The 24983-nt window shown below is 37.3% G+C and overlaps 1 protein-coding gene across 2 annotated transcripts in view; it reads right to left on the bottom strand.

The window, feature by feature from the left end:
* PIP4K2A (phosphatidylinositol-5-phosphate 4-kinase type 2 alpha) overlaps positions 1 to 24983 on the bottom strand; it is a 121200-nt gene that overhangs the window by 8859 nt on the left and 87358 nt on the right. For both annotated transcript variants that reach the window (XM_074866030.1, XM_074866040.1), the window contains exons 5-6: positions 12258 to 12404; positions 9589 to 9627 (exon numbers count right to left, since the gene is read on the bottom strand). In XM_074866030.1, coding sequence (XP_074722131.1) covers positions 9589 to 9627; positions 12258 to 12404 — 186 coding nt within the window. The remainder of the gene's footprint in view (positions 1 to 9588; positions 9628 to 12257; positions 12405 to 24983) is intronic.

Raw genomic sequence — 24983 nt, forward strand, 5'->3', positions numbered from 1 at the left:
AAGAGTGGGATCGCAAAGAGGACTGCGGTGAAGCTGCTGGCCTGGCGTGGCCCCCTCAGAGCTCCCCTGTGCTTGAGAGTGCACCGCCAAGCCGCCTCTCTGGGGGAAGCAGAGGCACCTCCATTGCACGCAGCTCTCCGTAACGGCACTCACGGAGCCGTTTCCTTAGTTTATCCCTCCTGTAAATGGCCCAGAAGGTATGTGTTTACTGAGTGTGCAGCAAATGTAGTTAAGATAAAATCTCCGACTCAATACTTGATATGCATTGAACCTTGATTTGCATCGAGCTTCTTCCAAGATGTCATTTGTCAAAGTGACTGGCAATAAGTGAAGTCAAAACACAATCTATAGCTCATAACAAAGGGCTTGCATCATATCTTATAGATGAAGTCAGATTGGATTGCATTTTATATAGCTACTGTGTATGTTTAAGTGCCTAATACCAAATAATTATTTGAAAGCATCAAGTGAACATGAATTATGAAATTCTGCTTAGAAGTGGCAAATGCCTGAGAAGACCACTGCCTTTTAAATATGTAACTAAATATCCTTGATGTTGGAGCATTAGTTGATTATCTTAATTTTTAACTCTCCTGTGAAGTGATTTGCAACGGCATTAAGGAAAGATAGAAAGAATAACCACTGGGTTCAGTACTAAGACCCCTCAAATGGGCTCTGTTTTCAAAGGGCAGTGACTGGAAGTTTACTTCAAAAAAAAAAAAAAAACCCAGCAAGCCAACAAACAAAAGAGCAGTTCCTTCAGGGTATTTGGTCAAGCAAACTAGAAGTAACAGTACTTCTGCAATCAGAGCCTTTAAAAAATCGGCCCATTAAGACCAATGAACAGCCTTTCTCCCTGCCCCTCACCTTTAATCAATACTAGGGAGGAAAAGGTGTTCTTTACAAAGAAAATGTTGCAGAACAACTGACTACTGCAACCCTCAACGACCATGAACTAATGGGTACGTTGAATAAAATAATTTCCTCTCATCTGAAAGTCCTTCAGCCAGGAATAAAAGGCAGCTAACATCACCCACTGGAATGTCTTCCATAACTTTAACTAGTCAGACACTGCTCATACCTCATAGATCTTCACAATGGCCAAAAATTCTTTTTGCTGTTGGGCTGTGCACAGAAGTGGCTAAAATACTCAGTTCCCCAACTGTCCAAATTTATTTTTTGGACGTGGAATTTGTGAATTGCTCCAAGATCTCACAATGCTGCTTTTGTTTAGAAAAGTGACCCTTCTCTTCCAATAACTGCTCAAAAACGCTTAAACAATTAGTAAGATTTTAATAATTATGAATCCATGTTAAATTCATTGCATCCTGACACCTATGAACGCTGAAAAAAAATAAGGTCCTAGTCTGGTTGCTCTGAATTATTACTGCGTCACATCTAGAACATTCTGATATATTAAAATACCCTCTAATAGAGACCCTCTATTTTAATTTAAAATAAAAGGAAAAAACCCCAAGCAGCTGAGATAGAGCTGTAATTATTCATCCATCCCACACTCCTTCCATGAAGGAGTCATCCTGCAGTGCTCTGCTGCTTTACTTGAAGATGATGTTAGACACTTGAAGCTCACAATGAATTGTTTACTACAATATGACAGCACAGCATGCATCGATTTTCTTCCTGGCCTATTCAGTAAGTGGTTTAGGATGAAAATGAGTAGGAGAAACATCAGATAAACATTCCAGACTAACAGCTGTAGAGATTATCATACACGACCGAACAAAGTGTCCCATGGACAAGGGCTAATTCTGCAGAGGCAGGACTGCAGATCCAGGGACGTTGCCAACACCAGAGGATGGAATCCAGTGTGTGGGATGCTTAAGAATGGAGAGGAGATTTGGGTGAATTAATTTAAGATGAAACAATAATGAAAAGAATGCAGGAAACCAAGCTCCCTTCATTTCTAGCTCAAAGTCACCAAAAAAAATTCCTCAGATTATCCTTCCACCTAGAATATATATCCAAGTTATTTATTAAACTGGGCAGAGGTTAAAGTGAAACAAACCCATTAACACTGAAAAAGTCCCCTATTAATGCTGTTTAAATCTGGGGGGTGATAAGGAGGAAGGATGTGATTGTGGTTAAGATGCTGAGATGCAGGTTCATCTCTAGGCTCTGCCACAGATTTCCTCCACAGCACAGCATCAGCCAGTCAGACTCAGTGGGCTGTGGGAGGGAGAAGTGCGTTTCTCCACTGAAAACAGTCCTCTCCAAGTAAAAATAAACTTAAATTACAAGCAATGTCTTCTTTGGAAGATGCTAGAGCTGGTAAGACAGTCATGCAGGTGCCATACTCCATTTTAACCTTGTCTCTAATCTATTTTTAATAAAATTGAGCTGGCAAAGCTGACACAACCGCATTTCTTGCCTGCTATCACAAGACCCAAGGGGTACTCCCAAGGACACTCAGGGCACTGAATCAGCTCTTCCAAAAAGCCACTCTTCACTGCCTTGTGTGCAGGTTCCCCCAGTCCTCAATAATCCCTCTGAGGATTTTTATCTGAGGTAATTTTTCTTAACCCAAACACCCGTAGCTGTGAAGACTTAAGTGCAGAACCGCATAAATTAAAAGCAAGTATCGAGGCATGTGAAGAAAAAGGAGGAAGTAAAAGCAGTGGGTCCCATATAAGAAACTGAAGCTAAAAAGCTATCTGCCAGCAGTCTCCCTCACCACTTTATTTGTGTGATGCCTTCCAGCCTATTCTCTTCCCTCTTTCTAGGTGTTATTAGACAAAGCCTTTTTTTGGTGTGCTAGGCAATATTATTCTCCTTATTTCTTTAAAGCTGAATAGCCTTATGATACTGTTGCAGTCTCAAATATTACTAGACAGCCAGCACTAGTAGTGATTCCAGTAGTACTTTAACTGAAATTTTTGTCTTAAATTCACAAATCAATTTTAGGAATTAAAATCTATGAAAACATGTGACTAGGAGGGCTCTTGTAGTTATTTGAAATTAATAATGTCTACGTCCATGCTAAAATATCCTAATATGTACATTTTCTTCTTACACACAGAAATAAATACAAGGAAAACCACATTGTGACAGTTAAAAACACTATCTGAATGAAAAAAACCAGACTTTGCTTTAATGAAATAATTGATACAGCTAATTTTTAACGAAGTCTCAAATATTTCCAATGAAGCAAAATCCTTGTTGGAAAACGATTCACCTAGAATGTAATTCATTATAATGAACATATTACTATCATTAAAGAACTAAATATTTTAAGAGCTGCACAGGAGATGAACATCTAACTACTTCCACTAAATTAATAATAGATTGTCTTTCTGAACCATCTCCGTCATTTTTAATCCCCTACTTAAAGATGCAAGAAAGGCACAGTATATTTTACAACTATGAAGTATTTATTTATTAAAAAAGAATGTTATTTGCACACTTCAGGTTTGCATTCCAAAGTTTGCCATGGTCACAGAGAATTTTAACAGCAGGAAGATTTCACTGCCTTTGAAAAGGCTGAAAAGCAATAAAGAATTCTTTGACTAAGATGACAGAATGTGTAAAAGCCTGATTCAAAAACTAAAATTACGGTGAATCAGTCCACTGACATTGTTTTTGAAAACAAAAAAAATACTTATTGAAAGACAAGAACCAGGTGACATTTTATTTCTATATGAACAATAGTTTTTGCAGATTTCTTAACACACCTCAATTCATGATCCTATCTTAATGTGCTGAAATTAATATTAGTGAATTTTTTTACCCAGATTTTTGTGCATCATTACCAAAAGTATTTTTGGTCAGCTAACGTTAATGCTGACATTTTGGAAGAAGCTTGCCAAGACAGCTGTAGGACAGTTAAGTTTCAGAATAAGTCTTGGATTAAAAAAGGAAAAAGACTAATTGTCTTCATAACCTAGCAGCAATTTCTCACCTAACAAAGGCAAAGATTAGGTTGTAGGAGAAATGTTGCTTAGCAGTCTTACTGTTTGTTTGGAACTAGCCATGAGTCACGTTATTCACACAGCCAATCATGGCAAAAGCAGGCTTACAGTTTATAACTTTTGAATATGGTATAAAACACCTGCCACGAGTGAAGTTCCACACCCTGGACTTCTTTTTACAGTGAATGGCTCACATACACCTTTTTTTTTTTTAAATGAATTCAATTAGATTAACTTTAGACTCACTGGGCTCATCAGCATATATGGAAGGGAGTATTTTTAGAAAAGGGATATAATGCTAAGTATAGTTTGCAATAACTTGGCACAGGTGGTTTTGAAATGAATCAAAAGTCTGGAGTCACTAGATCTACAATGGATGGAAAAATCACTAGAGCTTTCTTTGGAAAGCTGAAGATTGCAGTTTCTTCCCTCCAGTAGTTATGGGAGCTGGGTCCAAACTTTTGTCATACAATTTGGCTTGCCCTAGACAGGGGTTTCTAACCAAACAAGGGTCTGCAGCTCCAGTTGGCACCACAGGACTGTAAATGGCAATGGAAATAGAGCTGTAACCCCAAAATGGGGTTTGAGAGGGAACACTGTAATGGTTTTAGCCCATGTAACAGGCATTTTTGTAGGACAAAAGAAATTGTGCATGACAGTGTAGATGGATTAGGAATTTGAGCATGTACCAAGATAGTAACTACATGTCTTTTCAATGCTCAGGGAAAGGCATTCAGAATTATCCACAGGGTTAATGTCTTCCTGCTACAAGATGAACATGCAAGATATAAAATGCAATACAAAGTTCCCCTTTTATTTTTTTTAAAAATGCTTTTAACATATGGAAAACAAACTTTTTTTTTTTTTAAGAAAAATCAACCACCAAAGGCAAACTAGTGATTTGTTTTGAAAAACAGTAATGGGATTGGTGTCACGTGACTGCTAAATGCTGAAACAGGAATCTGAACTCTGAATGTCTATTCCTATTTTTGTGATGTATTGCAGTGTGATGTTTTAATCTCTGTATAAGCAGCCTTAAGATTCATTTCACAGAGAAATCTAAGACATGCTTCCCACGTTTGTTGTGTGAGATCGGCATGTGAAGCAGACTGAAATCACTGAAAGAAATAAGTAAAAAAATGCTGTTCTGAAATTAGTAATTGTAAAATAGAAGGAAAAAATAGCTCAGATTTTGGGATGATCTACCTTGAATGAAGTTTTACCTATTGACATCAAAAGAAAAATACTAATTCAAGACTGAGTAATCTTGTTGCTATGCTCCTATACCAAAATCTTTCTTTAGTTATAACTATCCTCTCAGAAATCAGTTAATACATTGTAATATCTAATGGAAAAAGTAAAGGTAAGAAGTGATTTGTTACATCTAGCAGCATCGGCCAATGTATTTCGTATATAATTTAACTAAGATGTAACACAGCTGTCAATTTTGGCAATTTTTTTTTCCAAAAAGGAACTTGAACAGAAAATCCTTTGTTCAAACATATTTCCTGTAATTTTTCTGTATTTATGCATATTTATGCAATAACACATACCACAGAGGTGGCAATGCAACTGGTTTTAGATTAATTTAAAAACATGTAATCTCTGAAACTGCTCAAGAAAGTAGAAATATGGTGAGCTCCAGTTAAGTTTTATTTTTCTTCTTCAGATTTCCTTCCAAGTTGCTCACTCACAAGCAACATGCTTAAGTTCTTTGTAAGTACAAGTGGACTCAGCTGTAACTGCTAATTTGATGCTGTACTGCAAGTACAGCGTAATTGTGAGCAGGCAGACCACCAGGGGAGTTCTGCATTATCCTGGTTTCACTTAAGAGGGCAAAATTGTCCAAGGAATGAATAGAAAATGCCCACTATTAAAATAGTAAAAATAATAAAATAAAGAGAACTAAAGCCTAAAAAAAAAAAAAAAGCAGCTGTCAGAATTTGACAACTGTTGAAACATACTGTTCTTTTAAAATTCAAGACATCTGTAAGTGCTTGTTATGATACTTGTTGCCAAGAAAGTAATGGCTTTGTTATTAAAAATATCACTTATAATGCAAATGAGAGGAATTTTGTGTTAAGGTGAAATCTAAGGGATGGAGCTTGTCTCTGCACTGATTATCACAAAATATTGAAATGACAGTTTCAGAGTTTCTCATCAATATGTTAGGATATTAAACAGCTGAAGACAGTCAAACAGGAGATAAACTGAAAACAGGACAGAAAAGTAACATTCTGAAAGTCATTGCAGTCAGCTTTTCTTCCTAAAAACTGATTTAAAAAAAATGTTTGAATACTAATACCTATTTTACACTACAAAACTAGATTAGAAAAATACTTTTTTTTTTTTACCTGGTTTCTTATGGTCCATTAAATCTTTCTGTATAATTGCCTCTTCCTTATTAACTGAATAAATAACAGAAGAGTAGTTCAATAGGAAAAAGATTCAAGAACATCATAATTTTAACTAAGTTTGCCATTTCAAAGTAATTTAGCTAAAATTTGCAGCCTGCATTACAATGTGACTGAAAGACTTACTTTCTTCTGTTTCCTGGTTTGGACAGCTTTAAAGGAAGCCAACATATTATGCTTGATATTCTGAAAACCATTTGATTACTTAAATATTGGCATTTGAAATTAAATATGAATTACTTAAAAGCCCATTTAAAAACTACAGCATTGCCAGACATTTTAGCTGTACATTTTAGCACCAAAAGCTTCCTGTCTTTTATTACTTTTCTGTTTTACAGATGCGAATAGCAGTGGATACCTTTATAATAAGTAATTAAATAATGCTGCCATTAATTTAAATTCTATTATAAATAATGTCATTTCAGGGCGATATTAATAAATTGATGATTTAACTTGCCTCTGGCTAAAAATTAGCTAAGTATTTGAGATTGTCTGGTTTTGTTTAATCATTCAGAGCAATTTCTTCTAACATAGGAGATGCCAAAATCTCTTCAGAGCATTTGCTGAAATGCCTTTTTTTTCCCCTTTTCAAGCTAAAATTTCCCAGGCGTTTTAACATCTTTAAGATGGCGTGAGATTCCCACAGAAGACAACAAACAAAAGATTTGAAATAGTGACATCTACTTAAGAGAAAATGGAAGTGAAAGAATATGCTACAGGGCTCTTACTTGCCAGTTATGAATTACAGACCATTTACATACTTATGTCAACACAGTCCTCAAGGTCCTGAAATTCGTGTCACACATGCAGAGATATCTCACAATAGCAGATCTTTAGCACTGCTCAGAGTTTCAAATCAAACTTTCCTTGTCAATTTGTACAAATACACAATGCCCTCTTTATTTAAGCTTACAAACGGTGAGTTAGAAACAACTGAGTAGTTTAGATGATTAAACCACTGCTGTTGTAGTGCCTGTTGCAGGAGATTCAGATCACAGTGATGATGAATGTTCTGAACATCTACAATACAGACATGCGGTAGTGTATTCTTCTGACCCTTACAAATCAAACAGCACACTCCAAAGCTTAGACAAAAAACATGTAATATGCAAACCATTATTTTTCCTTTCCTTGAATCCCTAGGAGTCCTTCTTGAAGTGTTTGTAAAGTGTTGTTCCTTCTATGAACTTAGAAGTCTACTAATTAATTCCCTTTCTTAGAAACGTTTGTTCTGAGTGCTAGCTTGTGGCTTCCCTGCTGCACTGCACTGGCGTTTGAGGGGAACGATGAGTAACAGAAGGCTGTTCTAACAGCCTCAGACTGTCTGCTTGCAAGAAGAATAAGCTTAGTGTAGTTCTGTCTCCAAGAAATCAAATTCATTTGAAAAGAAAATAATATGTGAGATCTAAAATTGCAGAAGAATTGGGGGGACCAGGTTTTTTTATATTTCTTTCATAGAAGTACTCAAAAGGGGAGGCTCTAGATATGTTGAAGTTGATAGTAATTTTTGTTATTGGCCTTACTGAAGTTATGATTTCACATTAAATTTAGAGAATAATTGTTGTATAGTTATACAAAACTACACAACTTAGTTTCAACCTAGCTATAATCAAGTTCAATAATAATTTTGCCATGAATTTACATGGGAACAAAGTTAAGCACTGTTTCTTTGAAGTTCTCACTCAACGTATTAACTACAGTAGAGGTTTGCTATTATTAATTTATTTATTATGAGACATATTCCTAAAACTGCTCAAAACCACTACACTAAATATCTGTATAGTATCAGCTCCTGTACAGCTGAATATGTGTAATATTGTTAAGTTTTACACTACTATTCCAAGCATTAATGTTGCAGTCTGAAGTAGTCCCATCCAAATAATTTGTCCTCCTTATTTCTGTCAGATTATTTTAGTACTACCAGCAGAGGTTTTCAATGACACTAGGTATCCTTTGTAAGACACTGAAGGGTTAATACCTCTGCTTTAAAAAAAAAAAAAAAAAAGAGTTGTGCTACCAAACAAGAACAAAAATAGACCACAAGAAAAGAACAGAGACCATTCAAGACGTGATCTTGAGGGCCCGGTACAGCAAAAGAGAGCTAATGCTGAGTATTGTCACTGCAGTTGTCATTTGGTACATGGTAGTTGCCTAGTGCTGGAAGAAGAACTGTAAGTGTTTGGTCATACCTTAGGACGAAGTAGAAAAACTTTGCACAGAGTTTTTCATGCAGTGAGAACTGTAGGACTGACAGCTGCTGCATGTCCCTTACTCCTTAGTGCAGTTGTGTGATCTTTAGAAGACCCAGAGAGGCAGGTATGGTACAACTAATGCTTAGGAGAAAAACAAATGATCTGAATGGAATTTGGGGACAACATAAAATGAAGTCTTTTAAGTGACTGATCTTATGTCTTATGCTAATTCAGAAGGAATGTACTTGGAAAAATTAAGAAAACAAGGGTCATGGGTTCCTAGACTTCACCCAAATTTGGAAATCTAAGAAGTCTTAGATGATGGAGACTATGTTCTACCTTCAATTATCTGTAGAATCTCTAGACAAACCTCTCCTAAAGTGCCATCAGGCTATTTCACTGAAACCTCAGAGAAATGTTGATTTTGAGAACATTAAATTTTCCAAATGAACTGAAGTTAGAGATGGAGAAAAACAAAGTGATCAATTTCCTTTTAGAGAAAAGTTTCAGCCCAGAATTTGAGGGAGACTGTCTCTCGTTATAGCTACATGTACATCTAAGTCTGTCAGCTGTTTGCTCGTTTATATGAGCTTTACATACCCAAAGGTTCTCACAATTCAAGGTTTGGTTCATCTTTGCATTCACTTTAGAAGTGGTGCCACGTCACATCATTTCATTAACTGACATGGAGTATCCATAAATCTCAATATTAAAGAGCAAGAGAAAGAAGATGAAGAAGCAGGAGGGAAGACAAGAAAGTCCTGATGTTTTCCTACCACAGGGCAGGCCCTGAAGAAACCAAGAAGAGAAGAGAAAAAAGGAAAAGGAGGAGGTAGAGGATTGGCTCACTTACCTCTGAAATCTCAACACCATTGCAAACCAATATTCAAAGGTCTGCAGAAAATAGAGGAAAGATAAAGGAGGGAATAAGGTAGAACTCAAGAGGGGAGAATATGACAGAAAACAAAGAAAAGGGGCAGAACAGCACTGGTTATGTTTGTCCTGAGACTAGCTAGCAGGTTAGATAACTGAAAAAGGAACAGAAATGCACCATACCTTTTCTTTGTCACTGGCTTCTCGAGCCACAGTAGAGCCCTGAAACAGAAAAAATGGATCTAAAAATGTGCATATGTCAGAAACTAATTTGAAAATGTTACGATAATAGGTCAAAAAGTGGATGAACTGCATTCTTCTGAACTCGAGAGCTGTTTTAAAGAAAGGTGATACAGTAGGTAGAATGCCCAGGGCCACTGAACTGCTGCAACCACTTGAAGATGATGTATCATGAGAGAAGAAAGATGGATTAAATCCTCAAATGCTCTACATCTATTGTCCTCCTGACTGCTGGAGCTTCTTCCTCACGTCTCATCCTCATTTTGAGACTATCATCCTGGAAGTTCAGTTTGCTTGGCAGACTTTTCATCTTTTTGCACCAATTTAGCTGTATGGTTATGGAATAGCCTAGTCTATGTAACTATTTGGACATATGTAATACACATTGGAAAAGGATGTCACAAAATATAAACACATAAAAATATTTAAAAGATCACAAAGTACAAACAAGAACAAAGCACCTCACAGCAACATGAAGGCAAAAGAAGAGATGAGACCAACTGTGGATTCACAAGATTTACCGTGTTTGCCAAAGACATTTTGGCTATTTCATTTTTTTTTTTTTTAATGTATTGTTTAGCTTAAAACTAGTAGGCAATATGGTGCTTTCTGAACAAGCTGGAGGTGACAAAAAATGGCTGTATATATTTCCTTGCAAATTTCTTGGAGAAGGACCACACCTTTAAATATCCAGTGTTTATTTATCACATGATAGCACTGCAAGAAATAACTACAAACACGATAACTGGACATTGAGAGATGGGTAAATTAGCTCTATCATTTGTTGGAAGGTGTGCATTGTGTAAAGAAGTGCTGGAGTGGAGTCATACTAGTTTAAAGAACATGAGGATTCCCAACCACATCTTTTTATACCATGTTTTATTCTGTTTGCAGAGAAAAAGTTAGAAAGGATGGAGAGGAAAGAGAAATGGGACAGTATGTCTTGGTTATTGTGAACGGCCCAGCAAGCCTGGATTTCATTTCATTGCATTATATCATTAACTGATAATAAAGTCTAGTAAAAGTCTGACATTTTAGTTCACTGATGATACACCTTTTGTGTTGTATTCTGTGCTCCAACAGACTATTGCGCCTGAAAAAAATATCAGCTGAAAACCAAACTAGAAGAAAAAACTGGATTTACAACAGCAAAAATTAGGGAGATTGACAAATTTGACATTGAAGTAATTTTAATAAAATACCTCAGCAGCCAGGAAAATACTTTTGAAATCCTATAGTGATCTGTGGTCTCTTTTTCTTAGTATCTACACAGGTAGAGGCTTGTGCTACAAGTGAGCTCTAAGCTAGCGTCAAAAATATTCATGTTCAAAAAAGGATTCTGAACCTAAAACCGCAGATGCTGTAGCAATGAAAATAAAGAAAAATTCATTTATAATATATGCAGTGTCACTATAAATCTGCTGAAGGAGTTTGTTTTGAAGAATAATACGATACTGATGTTAAATTTAAATTGCAAAAGAAGTTTACCTTTAAAGCAATTCTGTCCAGCTGGACAAACTGAATAGAGTACAGAAACATTCACAGAGGTAAATAATAGCAGGAGCTGTTGACACCAATGCTAAGAATGTACTGTGTATCATTTATGTTTGTTTCTGTTGTGCTTTCGTCCCTTTTTTAATGCATCTGGACATTATGATGCTCTAAAACTTATACAGTTCTGTCAAATTAAAACTATCTTTTTCTGGTAAGCTCTGCTGCCAATAATATTAAATACCAAAAGGCAGTTGTTGACCACCTGGAAATCAGTTCTTATAAATCACGTTCAGTCAACTATCTAACCAATTGCTAGGTAGATACTTGACAGTAGGCAAGGATGGCACAGCACACAGCATTACAAATCTCTTAATATAGAATGCTAAATAAACAACTTAAAACAAGCTTGCAGATGCATTTAGCAGTTCAACACATAGAAATTAAACGTATTAGAAAGAAGTAGGTTTCTAACGGGAGACTATGGAGGAAATTAAAATACAATCCTAAGCGTAGAAAGACTAAGACTATATTTTGGGCTTTTGTTGTAAACACTGTATATTAACTATTGACAAAATTACAATGAGCAGATAAACCTTCTGAAACAAAACTAAAACACACCTTATGATAAAAACAACAGAAATTTTGTTTAAGAACCTTCTCTATTTTACTTGAATTTTTTTTAAAAGACAGAATGAAATATGAAGCTTTTGTAGTAGGCATTTTGTAGTGGCATTTTGTTGGTTTAAATGATGATGATATTTAGTTATTTTATAAAAGCCCCCTGCAGAATCAGCTGTGGCTTTCCATAATGCTGATAAAAAACCTATAGGAAGCAGAATTATTACTGTACTTGTGTGAATGGTTTTACCTTTAACCATTAGTTACATTTAACAAACATATCTGGTTAAATTCCTCGGTTTAAAAATGCACAATACGAATAAATTTGTACAATTTCTATAAAATCATCCTTCAGTTTTGCTAAACCTAGATGCCAAAGTTAATGCTGGCTCTTACATAATACAATTTTAAATTAATTAAAATTCTGAGCAATAGTCAAGCATCAGCATAATCCAACATTTACAGAAAGCATTTCAGCTACTTTGTCAGTTATTTCTCACCTTTAAATCATATTTTCTATAAACAGATAAACGATGGCTGAACACATTTCTTGTAACAATCATATATACTTCAACTCCATCAACAGTAAGTCGGTACATGCCCAAAAACTGTGGAAGAAGTGTATTCCCATGACACTCCACAATAAACTGCAGGAGCAAAAGACAAAACAGAAATGAGGATGGATACATATTATGTAAATATATATTTACAGAGTTTTTAAAGAGAAAACATCTAGAAACAATACATTTATTTGCTGAATATGTATTTGTGTGGAGATAAACCTTCCAAAAAAATCATGCCAAAAAACCTCCCTTCAGTCGGAAGTTATCCTGCTTTTAGGTCAGTGTTTAAAGATTAAAATCTTGAACTGCTTAACTTATAACTCTTGACTTCTACAGACAATCTCATAGAAAGAGCAGGCTCCATTTGACAGACCTTTCCACTTTTATGGTCCAACAAGCACACCTAATGCAGATAACATTTCGTACTGTTGTCAAAAATCAGAAATACTTTTTTGAACATCACACTGATGTATTTTGTACTCTGTTGTCCCAGACTATATTTGATTTGTATGTTTCTCCGATCTCAATATTTGTTTATTATGATGAACATTTATGGTGCTGTCACCAGCAAGGGGTATTACTTATTATCACCAACTTTCTACTAGTTCCCATGTAATGGTTGCATTTCAGGGTCAATAATGTTGAGCAGTGAAGTGCAAGATCCCTGTATTTTTTTATTTATGAATCATTATCTTTCCTTAAGGTCACCATATTCCATTACAAATGGGCTATTAACCTTGAAAAGATTTGCCACCTGCACCTGTCCTTTTTTTAAAAAAATCACTTGTCTTACAACTAATAGTTCAAATTTCTATTGGAAAGACTACTGGAGGAAGCAGAAAAAGTACAGACTATATTGAGAACTACTGAAGAATGAATATTTATTCCCATAATAAAAAAGCCCATACTGTATTAATTCTAAAACCAACTCAAACACATCCACTCATATTTTGTGGAACCAAAGAAAAGTTAAGCCACAATGATGCAAACCAGAAAAGGACTCACCAGCTTTCCTCTTTCTATTATTGCCAACAGAGGAACTCGGGGAAAATTTAAAAATTCAAGCCCCAAATGGGAAACATGAAAACTAACCAACAGTCAGCTTTTAAAGCAGATCAGCTTTTAAATATTCATTGAATACTGAAGCTGCTGTTTCTTTTGTGCCAGAGCAACCTGGTTATTAGAAATACATTATTCTAAAATACAGAAGACTTTAGAACAAGTTAAATGAAGAAGCCATTTGAGTTGTTTAACAAAGGTAGTTAGTATTTGGTTACAAATAATATAACAAAGTCCTTGCAACCCTGAAGATTTTGCAATTTTGGTCTCCTCTGCTAATTTTAAGAAATTTCTTTTACTAACTTTATACTGGAATCTGCACATATCACATACAGACTTTCCTTTTTTAAATTGCAAAATACAACCAGAAAGATTTAAGAGTCCTGAAAACAATCCTACTCAGAAAGAAACAAAAGGAATGCAGAATAAAGATGAAAATTGTTGACTGAGAACTGAACATAATTGTGACTACAACTCTGACACACAAGCTCTGTTGAATCTTGCGGGCACAGATGGGGCTGTAACACTCCTTTCTGTCTGCCCTGTAGCAAGGTTACAAGCCCCAAAGTAGAGAACACATAGTCATGATGCAGTTGTGCCACTTCACAGCAAAGCATTTTTAAGCTCAAAGTGCCTGTGAATGGGCAAAACATGTTAAGTTGCTGCAGAGGCTCAGTGAATGCAAATCAGAACCTTAGGAAGGAAATATAATTGTATGCCCCAAAATACGAAGAAGTTTGACAGTAAGAGGCCACAAAAGCAATGTCAGTCCTAAGTTGTGCACAAAGATTGATCAGTTTGTACCTAAGAAGTCTTCTGTGTTTAACAGATGCAGAAGTTTTAAGTTGGAGTTCTTGAATTGGAGGATTTTCAATCATAGGGCTGTTATCAACCTCACAAAGCAGTTATAATGTGTTACAGGATACATAGCTCATTCTGACCATCAGTTTAGAATTCTGATCATAAAGTGAAATTAGAACTATTAATGCTGAGGTTACAGAAAACTTGTTTAAAACACTAATCCCTATTAGTCAAACTACATTGATTATTTTATTATAAACATCAAGTACTTGGCATATATCCTAAAGATAAATACTTTTCTAATGCTTTATTAGAAGGTGGGAAGGGTTGTTCTTATAAAAACATTTACTGAATGATTCCTTCTCTAAGATGATTAGGTTCTGCAAGGACAGTAAAAATGAATCTAGCTTCCACGAAGAGTTTAGTGCCACAGAATTTCAGGCCACTCAACTCTTTAATGGATCAAGCCACTCTTAATCTTATGGCCCTTAACTACAGAATTTGAATTAAAATAAATATTATACTGGTTTTCCATATGGGGATCTGAGACACAGAAACTTTATCTGAAATCATACAGAGAGTTTGTGTCACGTAAAGAACAGCAGCTAGGCATCTTGAGTACCAGACTAGTAACCCCCTGCCCTTCCTCTCAGCTGCTAGGGTCACAGTCTTGACACCATCTCTTCAACCCTAGCTCTTGCTAACTCTCCAATTTTATCCTTTCTGGTCCTGAGTGTCCACATCTGTAAAACAGCAATGTCATTAACACAGAAAATGTGCAACATACCCGCTGTAGTAACAAAAAGTAACTCCTTTGGTTAGCAGTATACAACACCCCCCCCAAACTGTTCTGTATTATGTAACAAGGAAACAAAGGCAATTACTGAGAGTTGCTTAAATCCTATTTGTAAGTTAGGGTTAGCCATTTGCTAATGCTGTTGTTTCATTTAATTATTTTGCGAACAAGCCTTCTGAAAGGCTCTTCACTTAATAAAAGGGACTTGGCTGTGTTCTCGCAGCCTTCTAAGAGACCTTTTCAAAGCAGACCATGTACCACAACAGTTGTTTCCTAATTGCTGCTGACTGTAGACACTTGTGCCATTGCAATTTAAAGAAAAGCCCCTAAAATTATTTCAGCGTTTCCCATGACAGCATTTCTTATCCTGATGGGGAGACAAAGGAAAGAGGGAGGAATGCCACTTGCTTTCAGCATCTACAAGGTTGGTCTAGAACTTCCTACCTTTGAAACTATCAATCCCCCATATCTGCATCACAGAGGAGGCAAAACGTGTCATCTGTTTGGGTGGGAGTCCAGCAGGACTTGCACTGGTGACTGTGGTTGGCAGATTTTCAATTTGTCCATCTTGACATAAATGAAGTAGCAATTTAGTCACCTCAAGGTGCTTTTTAGGAATGATTTCCTGAAGCTTCCCACTCACAGCTGGAATAAAAGTGAGCCTAGAAAATAAGCCGGTACATGCTTAACAGGACTGCTAAATTTCAGTGAAAGAAAAGACCTTCACTCCTTTATGTTAACTCTTTCTAAAAAGAACATTAAAACAATTCTATCAAGCAGCCTTCCTAAATAAAACTGTAATACTTAGCTAATACATTTACAAGTCCTTATATGCAGTAACAAAATCCATCTTTTTTTAAAGAGTGTTGTAATAAACACCCCATTTTTTTGTTAATTCAGACAATTTTCATTTTTCTGCACAGCATGAGGACAGTATTACCATTAACAAAATGAAGTATCATCAGCATGTTGACACATTTTATCAGCTGTGCAGCACAGGTTTCGTGTATGTAATTTTCTGAGCTCCCTTGAACCCCATGCTTAAAGCTAAAAATTAGTAAGAAATCCTTTATGACCCTATAGTCTCATTCATTTTTTGTATAAATACAACTTCCAAGATTCCTTAATAAGAACAGAACTTCTCCTATCTCATTTCACATGAAAAATAAGATTTTTAGCTTCTTGCTTCCCCATGGTAATGCTAGTAAGACACCAGGATGACTAAAAGATAACACAGTACATATAACTTGTTGGCAAAGAAGTTATGCCATTTTTGGCTCTCTTTGGAAAAACACAGGGTAAAATTTCCATTTCTGCTATTTCCCCTCCTCTCCTTGGAGATAATCTGTGGACTGATTTGGCATCACTGAAGACTAAATCCTGAATTATATCTACCTCTGTTCCACATGAAAACTCAACATTCCTATTTCTCACAGGTAGCCCATTTTGCAAACATTAATTCAAAAATACACAACATACTCATTCTCTGTTACCCCTTTATTATTTTCACGATTTTCTATATCATGATTAAGGCAATCATGCTTGAATTATCAAACACTTATGTGACAAGTCTATACATTCATTAGGATGCTTTAATTAAAGAAACTGAATGGAAAGCAGTATAATTATTTAAAGACATTTTGGACATTGTGGAGGACAAGATGTTAATACTCCTTTTTTGGACTCAACTTTTTCTTCCAAATTCTCTTGCTTGCAATCAGAAATATCCTCCACCAATGTGTTGTGTGCACATGTGCTGACATGTGGAATCACTCCCCAAAAAGGAGGTTGAGAAGTTGTCCAGAGTTATATCATGTTTTAGAATATTCTGATTATTGCCATTTTCTTAAAACCCGAATAATTTAATGGAAAATTATCCATTGGGTACTTATGTGACACACAGGAATTATTAATTAGCTGATCTACAGCACACAACAAAAAGTTATAGATTTTCAAGGCATATAAAGTTGTTTTCTTCTAGGCATGTAAGAAAGCAATTTAAAGAAGCATTCAACAAATATACAGGCTTTCAGATACAAGCCCTGTGATTCACAGCCTTACAGTTTCAGACTTGGGCCAGTGTTAATTTTACTTCAAAGTGCAACATAATCTAAATGTTACCACCACATGTGATTACGTAGGCTGCAGATCTGCTACCAGCAAGATTATACATGGTACTGCTACTATCAAATGAGCACTGGGTGTGCTGATTTCTTCTGAAAGTGTGCACAGCATCAAGAGCTTATATACATATAAAACACAATAAATATATAGAAAACATCTGCTGGTGAAACCCAGGCCTCAACAGAGCCAGTGCAGCCAAGTCCATTCTGCCATTTTGTGTAGTTATTTACCTATGAAATTTCACATCTTTTAGTGAAGATTTTCGATGTATTTTTTTGGCAACAGTTCCAGGCCGTGGTTGCGTGGTCCTTTCGCATATTGCCCTTTTGCAATTCCATCTAATGCCCACACTAATGAGTTTCCTGTTCTCAGGGTCACCTCTCCTATAGGAAACAGTAGATCCATGGACTCAGATGAAATGTAGATTGTTCAGATGAGAACACATATTCTCATCTTTACTTTTTCTGCTTCTCCACATCAAAGCTGCTTTATAAGTTGGTTATTTTAGCACAGGGCAGAGGCCACGTTCTGTACGGCCTCGTGATTTGCTCAAGAAACTGGCTGAAGGGCTTTTCTCAACTGCATTTCTTCGCGAACCTTGCATAAATTTTCACCTCTTACTACATTAGGACATACAGAGAGTCAGGGTCACCATTACATGGTATGCATCCTTCTTCACACACGATTGTGTTTAAGTAATAGTACATTATATTGCCTTGCCTTTTTACCTACACTTTTCCCTTCTTTTTGTGATACATACAGATGCAACTCATGAAGAAATAGGGGAGAAGCTGGGAGGAAGCAAGCCATTGATAACCTCTGCAAGTAATGACATGGAGGGAGGATGACAAAACTTAAATGTAGCTCTGCTTTAGCAACCTACTGGCTTGATGTCAGACCATCTCAGTGCAAAATTCCTAGACACCTAGTCGCCACTTTCTTTTCTGGAGTATTCTCCAGCCTATGTTGTCACCAATTCTGTGACAAAATTGCTTCTAGCCTACAGTAAGATTTTTATATCTATTTATGATTTTAATGTTTTCTACTACCTTCCATTCAACCTTGTGCTATATTCCTCGATTCCTGCACAGCCCTGAACCCTGCTCTTGGTGCAATATCTCCCTTTTTCACCTTATTGCCTAGATTTTTTTCCCCTTTCATTTGTCTTCCTGTTTCTTTCATATTTTTTTCCTCTCCAGAAGGTAATTTTTTTTCTGCTTTTGTTTTCTCCTTTATGCTGTCGTATCGCCTTTTTAGCTCATTCTATTCTTTCCTTTCTTCCCATTCACTTCCCTATCACTTCGCTGTTTGCTGCCTCTGGTAAATGGGCAGTCCCTCTCTTTTACCACTATTCACTATTTCTGCTGGTTGCCAAGGAGACAAACAGGCAGTGCAATACTTGTCAGTTCTGCACACAATTACCTGTGTAGGGAAGAGAATGTGCAGTCAACAGGGACAGCCACCTATAGAAAACCTAAAGGGTACCTACCCTCATGAGTAGTTTTATACTGGAAGGCTTGTACACTAACAATTCCCTCTTGTTCACCTGCTTTGAGATGGCTTCTCAATTTCTTTTCTTTACTGAAGTCACCTGGGTGTCAGCACTGAGGAATAATAAATCCCTTTTGAAGTCCATTTTAATGAAAAAGGAAAAAAAAGGTGTTCAAAAGGTGTTGGTTTTCTGTAGACATTCAAGTCGCTTTCATTTATTTTTAAAAATTTCTATCCTGCCTGTCATGTATTCTCAAAGAGCACAATTTTAAACCAATTTACACCAACTTAAGATTTAAAGCAAGCTTATCTCACTAGGAAGGGCAGGGTATCTTGATTCAGACATTTCAGAAACTAGAACATCTGTCTACAGAATCTTACTCAACTGTCACCGATTTCTGCCCTTGAAAATCGTATCTGTAGTTTAGAAAATATCTACATGTATACATATATATACACACACTAGTATCTACCATAGTATATTCTGTATTTTATGTAAATTAAGAAACTTTTTGCACAGGACAATACATCCAAATGAAACATATAAACATAGCTTGAATATAAGCTGAAATGAAAAGTTTTCTTTTAGGAGGAAGCAGGATAAACCTGTTCCTTAAACACAGGGTGAAATCCGGGCAACGCACTTACCACAGATGACTTTGATGAGCTCTCCAACAATGCCAAAGGGAGCAGTAAGTTTAACTCAATTTTTCTGATCCATGCTCTTGGTTCAGGAGCATGGGTTTAAAACAAAACTGCATTAGATTGGGAGGTATTTCAAATGAATATTTGATTTTGCTCTCAAATACTATTTAAGTATTTGACATGAACATGCTTAACTTACACAATTTAAAATGGTCAAACTACATCTGTGAGCCCATACAGCAGCAGCTTTTCTGATATTTGAAAGTCTGACCCATTTAAGCATAACAATGGTTCTCTAGTGCATTTGATAAGTAAATGATGTTCCACTGAAGTAACACCTGAAGAGTAGCAAGAAGAGTTCTACTAATAACTGATAGTATACCAATAATATAAGCAGCCCAAACCAATTGTAAATTACCATTAAAATGTGACTAAAAGCAGTATGTCACACTATGTATCAGAAAATATTACAGTAGTTAGAAACTGGTTAGCATGGAAATTCACAGCGTAAGAACCTAACATGTCATATGTATTTGTATTTACCATAACACTTTAGAAAACTAACTGGTTCACACTCTAGGCCATTTTGTCTTTAAATATAGATAGAAGGCTGGTCCATGCATGATGGACTTTATAATCTAGTCATAAATAACATGATGTTTTACAACTTTAAGCATGGAGAAAGACACTGTTCCCCCAGTTTGCTTAGAAGTGTTGGGCTTAGTGTTTTGCTGTTGGGTTTTTTGTTGTGTGGGGTTTTTTTTTTGTTTGTTTGGTTTGTTTTTTTTGTTTTTTTTTTTTTTTTTAACTCTGCAAGAGAAAATAATGATCTCTAGTGTTCCTGCTCAGTACTAAAAGCGTCAGACTTATCTGATGAGTTGACAGAAAGTGTCAGTGTTTAGACTGAAGTGTTCACCATCTGTCTGAGGTGGTGGGCCTGACTGCCACTGAAAAAAAAGGCATCATATCAGACAGGGTAAACGAATGAATACAACTCATAATTTTGGATAGTAACTATAATTTACAATTGTCAGGACTATTATTTACAATTCAACAGTTTTAATTTGGAATTGGTATACATACTTATATGCTGTTTCTATAGTAACTTCTCCTGACACTCCTTCAAGCCTGTTTCACTTTTGATTATTTGTACATTTCTAGCATGTAGCCTTAGGCTTGGAAGTTATCTTTTTGGTTTTACTCTTGACAATTTGTTTTATTTTAAATAGTGGTATAAATACTATAAATTGTGATGGACCTAACTTGGTTACTTTTGCAAAATGCCACACAACAGAACTCTACCCATAAAGGAGAAACCTACTAACTCAAACTAACATTTTTATTTTCAACCCTAACAAGTTACTAGCCATTCTGTTTCCTGAACATAACCTGATTTCTCTAACATGTATGGTCATGTCCATTATAACTTTGGTTAATTAAAACCCAGGCAATCTAGACACGGTATTTTTAGAGTTACAAGTGTTGAGAGACTATGCACAATTCCTGCTCCTTTTGTAAATACCAAAGTATACAGACTGTGTAACTATAACCTCAGTTTCTCACAGCTCCAAAGAACAGATGGGCTACTGCACCTTCAGACAGATGGAGAGAGGAAGGATGGAAAGAACTGGATGCGTTTGTGGACTATACATCTCCATGATCTCCAGTTACTGATAAAATAACCTTTATTTCTACTTCCCAATGGCAGTTTACAAGTCTCTTTCTAACCTTTTGGTGACATCACAAAAAATCACTGGTACTTGGAGTTAGATTTTGGAGGCATTTGGGGGAAAACTGCCCTGCTATGTTTCTCTGCTGACCACACTAACTCCCAGATGCCTCATCGGTAGCTTTGGAATTCAAAAAGGTACAAGGAGAATGACAGCTATTTTGCAAGTGTCAGGGATGAAGACTATTTTGATGAATGAAGAACATATCCAGTCTCTCACACTTCTGACTTGACACAGTCCCCTCTCCAGTATTCTTTGCTTAAAGATAGCTGTCCTCTTGTATTTATTGTTAAGCAGTTCAAGCAGTCTTGCAAAATGTTTGCTAAGGCTTGTTTGGTCCTAAACAAGGACAGAGGTGCTTCCAAGGTCTAGAATGATTCTATCAATTTGGAGCTGTTAGCCTTAATAAGGAAACAGGCAAGTAAATGAAACTCATTCAGAGTTTCAGCCTAGGGAAGAAACCCAGAATGAATTTCTAGAGGGGGGAAAAAAAAAAAAGCCTGAGAAAGAAACAATCTGTCATAAATGGCATGAATTTCACTCAATCATGTCAAAAGTAACTGGAAGATAATTACTGCCTTCTTGGGCAGGTGAAGGAGGCTGCAAGATATCAAGGACTTACAAGTTACTGTCCATAATGGATAGATAATCTAACTTCAGGTCCTCTGAGGGTACTTGATCTCTAACAAGGGAGAAACAGTCTTCTAAAATTCACATGAATCACCTCCCTAGTGTTAGAATCATCAAATTATAGAATGGTTTGCATTGGAAGGAACCTTAAAAATCCTACTGTTCCAACTCCCCTGCCATGAGCAGGGACACCTTCCACTAGACCAGGTTGCTCAAAGCCCCGTCCAACCTGGCCTTGAACACTTCCAGGGAGGGGACATCCACAACTTCTCTGGGCAACCTGTTCCAGTGTCTCACCACCTTCACATTAAGGAATTTCTTCCTTATATCTAATCTAAATCTACCCTCTTTCAGTTTAAAACCATTACCTCTTGTCCTATCACTACATGCCCTTGTAAAAAGTCCTTCTCCATCTTTCCTGTAGGCCCCCTTAGGTACTGGAAGGCTTCTGTAAGGTCTCCCTGGACCCCTCTCTAGGCTGAACAAACCCAACTCTCTCAGCCTGTCTTTATAGGAGGGGTGCTCCAGCCCCTCTGTCCAACTTCATGGCCCTCCTCTGGACTTGCTCCAACAGGTCCACATGCTCTTATGTTGGGGGCCCCAAAGCTGGACACAGTACTCCATGTGGGGTCTCACAAGAGCAGAGTAGAGGGGGAGAATCACCTCCCTCAAGATGCAGCTGAGGATACAGCTGACTTTCTGGGCTGCAAACACATTGCTGGGTCATGCTGAGCTTCTTGTCAACCAACACACCCAAGTCCTTCTCCTCAGGGCTGCTCTCAATCTGTTTTCTGCCCAGCCTGTATTTGTGGTTGGGATTGCCTTGACCATGTGCAGGACCTTGCACTTGGCCTTGTTGAACTTCATGAGGTTCTCACAGGCCCACCTCTCAAGCCTGACAAGGTCCCTCTGGATGGCATCCCTTCCCTCAAGCGTGTCAACTGCACCACACAGCTTGGTGTCGTTGGCAGACTTGCTGAGGGTGCACTCGATCCCACTGTCCATGTTGCCAACAAAGATGTTAAACAGCACCGGTCCCAGCACCGACCCCTAAGGAACACCACTCGTCACTGCTCCCTCCAGCTGGACATCGAGCCATTGTCTGTAACTCTTTGAGTGGGACCACCCAGCCAATTCCTTATCCACCAAGTGGTCCATCCATCAATTCCATGTCTCTCCAGTTTAGAGATGAGGATGTTGTGCGGGACAGTGTCAAATGCTTTGCACTACTTCAGGTAGATGACATCAGTTGCTCTTCCCCTATCCACCAGTGCTGTAACTCTGTCATAGAAGGCCACCAAATTTGTCAGGCATGATTTGCCCTTAGTGAAGCCATGCTGGCTGTCACCAATCACCTCCTTATTTAACATGTGCCCTAGCATAGTTTCCAGGAGGATCTGCTACATGATGTTGCCAGGCACAGAGGTGAGACTGACTGGTCTGTAGTTCCCCAGGTCTTCCTTTTTTCCCTTTTTAAAAATGGGGGTTATGTTTCCCCTTTGCCAGTCAGCAGGAATTTCACTAGACTGCCACGACTTTTCAAATGTGATGGATAGTGGCTTAGCCACTTCATCCGCCAGTTCCCTCAGGACATATGGATGCATCTCATCAGGTCCCATGGACTTGTGCACCTTCATGTCCCTTAGATGGTCTCGAACCTGATCTTCTTCCACAGCGGGCTGTTCTTCATTCTCCTAGCCCCTGTCTTTGCCTTCTGTGACTTGGTTGGTATGGCTGGAGCACTTGCTGGTGAAGTCATTGAGTACCTCAGCGTCTTCCATATCCCAGGTAACCAGGTCTCCTGTTTCCTTCCAGAGAGAGCCCACATTTTCACTAGTCTTCCTTTTATCAGTGACATACCTATAGAAGCTTTTCTTGTTGACCTTGATGTCCCTGCCCAGATTTAATGCTATATCAGGGCTTTGGCCTTCTTAACCTGATGCCTGGCTGCTTGGACAATTTCTCTGTATTCCTCCCCGGCGACCTGTCCTTGCTTCCTTTTTGTGTTTGAGTTTGTTCAGGAGCTCTACATGCACCTAAGAAAGGTTATTTGTCCCTGGATGATCCCTGTAATACATAACTGGGTCTGAACATGTCTGCATGCTCCCTTCCTTTCAAGGCTGAACCTTTTAAATACTCTTAGAGCTCTGTTCTAAGAGCAGTCAGGCACAGGGTGTGATGTAAGGGCATGTCACTAGAAGTCCCAAACTAGTACCAAACACAATCACACCTAGGCTGTGAAGCACTTAGCTGGGCCACAAATTTTCACATATGTGGTGAGTGCTGCTGACAAACAGTGAACTGAAACTGAAGAAAAGCTAACAAGCAAACTTTCCCCTAAAAATCCCATATTTGGTACTTTTGTGTGTAATTACAATTAACTTCTTTAACTGTAGCAACAATTACAATTAAGGAAGATACTGGACAGTAAGGTAAGTATGTAAATCAGTACAGGGAACTTGACATGTCCTCTATTGGCAGAATAGAGTATGCAAAAAAACCCCAAACCTGAACTCAAGAGAACTTGTTTTATTGAGAAAGATTTCCACAGGACAACCAGTGCAGTATCTGAGAAGTCTTGTACTACTGCAACTATGCCATTTCACAGAACCATAGAGTTACATCCAGACCAATGAATTAGACAGGTCTTGGACTGACCTCTGATATCAGTTCTAGCTGGAATGGAATAACTAACATCCAAATTATTAAGTTCTCTAAAACAGGACGCTTATATTTAAACTTCTAAGTAGGAACAGTAACTGGCCTGAGTTAATACCTTGAACTTGCACAGAATTATTTGGGAGACAGATAGCTGGCCCAAAGTGAAACCACAGTAGGGACCATTCATGAGCTCAAGTGCCAAGGGATGTTATCTGGCATTGCATTGTTTGCTAGTAGAAAGGTAGTCTAAGGCCAATCTGTGTGGAATGATTTAAGAGAATTATTAAAACCTTTCGATCAGGACAATGGGTTCTCTAGACTTTGTCAAGCAGGCTAAGATAAGCTTTACTTGTCTGAAAAATATCCAGAGAAATGGGAGGACAAGCTACTGTACCTAATGATTCCAAGCATTCAGTTTCCAGTAGCAACATGCAGGACACTGTATCAGCCATCACCAGAGTTAGTGGGATGTAATTTAGATTCTCTTTAATTCAGATGATTCCGTTCAGTACGTTTATTTCATTAAAAAGTCCAATTATTAAACTGTCTCTGTACTTGAGTTCCTCTGCATTTACAACACTTTGTGAAAAGTGCTCTCAAGTTCTGAGACAAAAAGAAATACAAGTCATATTTTTACGAATCTTTCGGAGGCACCAATGAGAGCTTTCTTATGTAGATGTTTTTCCAGTATAAAATGAAATTAGATACCTGGCACAGATAACTTTC

The sequence above is a fragment of the Strix uralensis genome, chromosome 1 (assembly GCF_047716275.1).
Source record: "Strix uralensis isolate ZFMK-TIS-50842 chromosome 1, bStrUra1, whole genome shotgun sequence".
Taxonomy (NCBI): Eukaryota; Metazoa; Chordata; class Aves; order Strigiformes; family Strigidae; genus Strix; species Strix uralensis.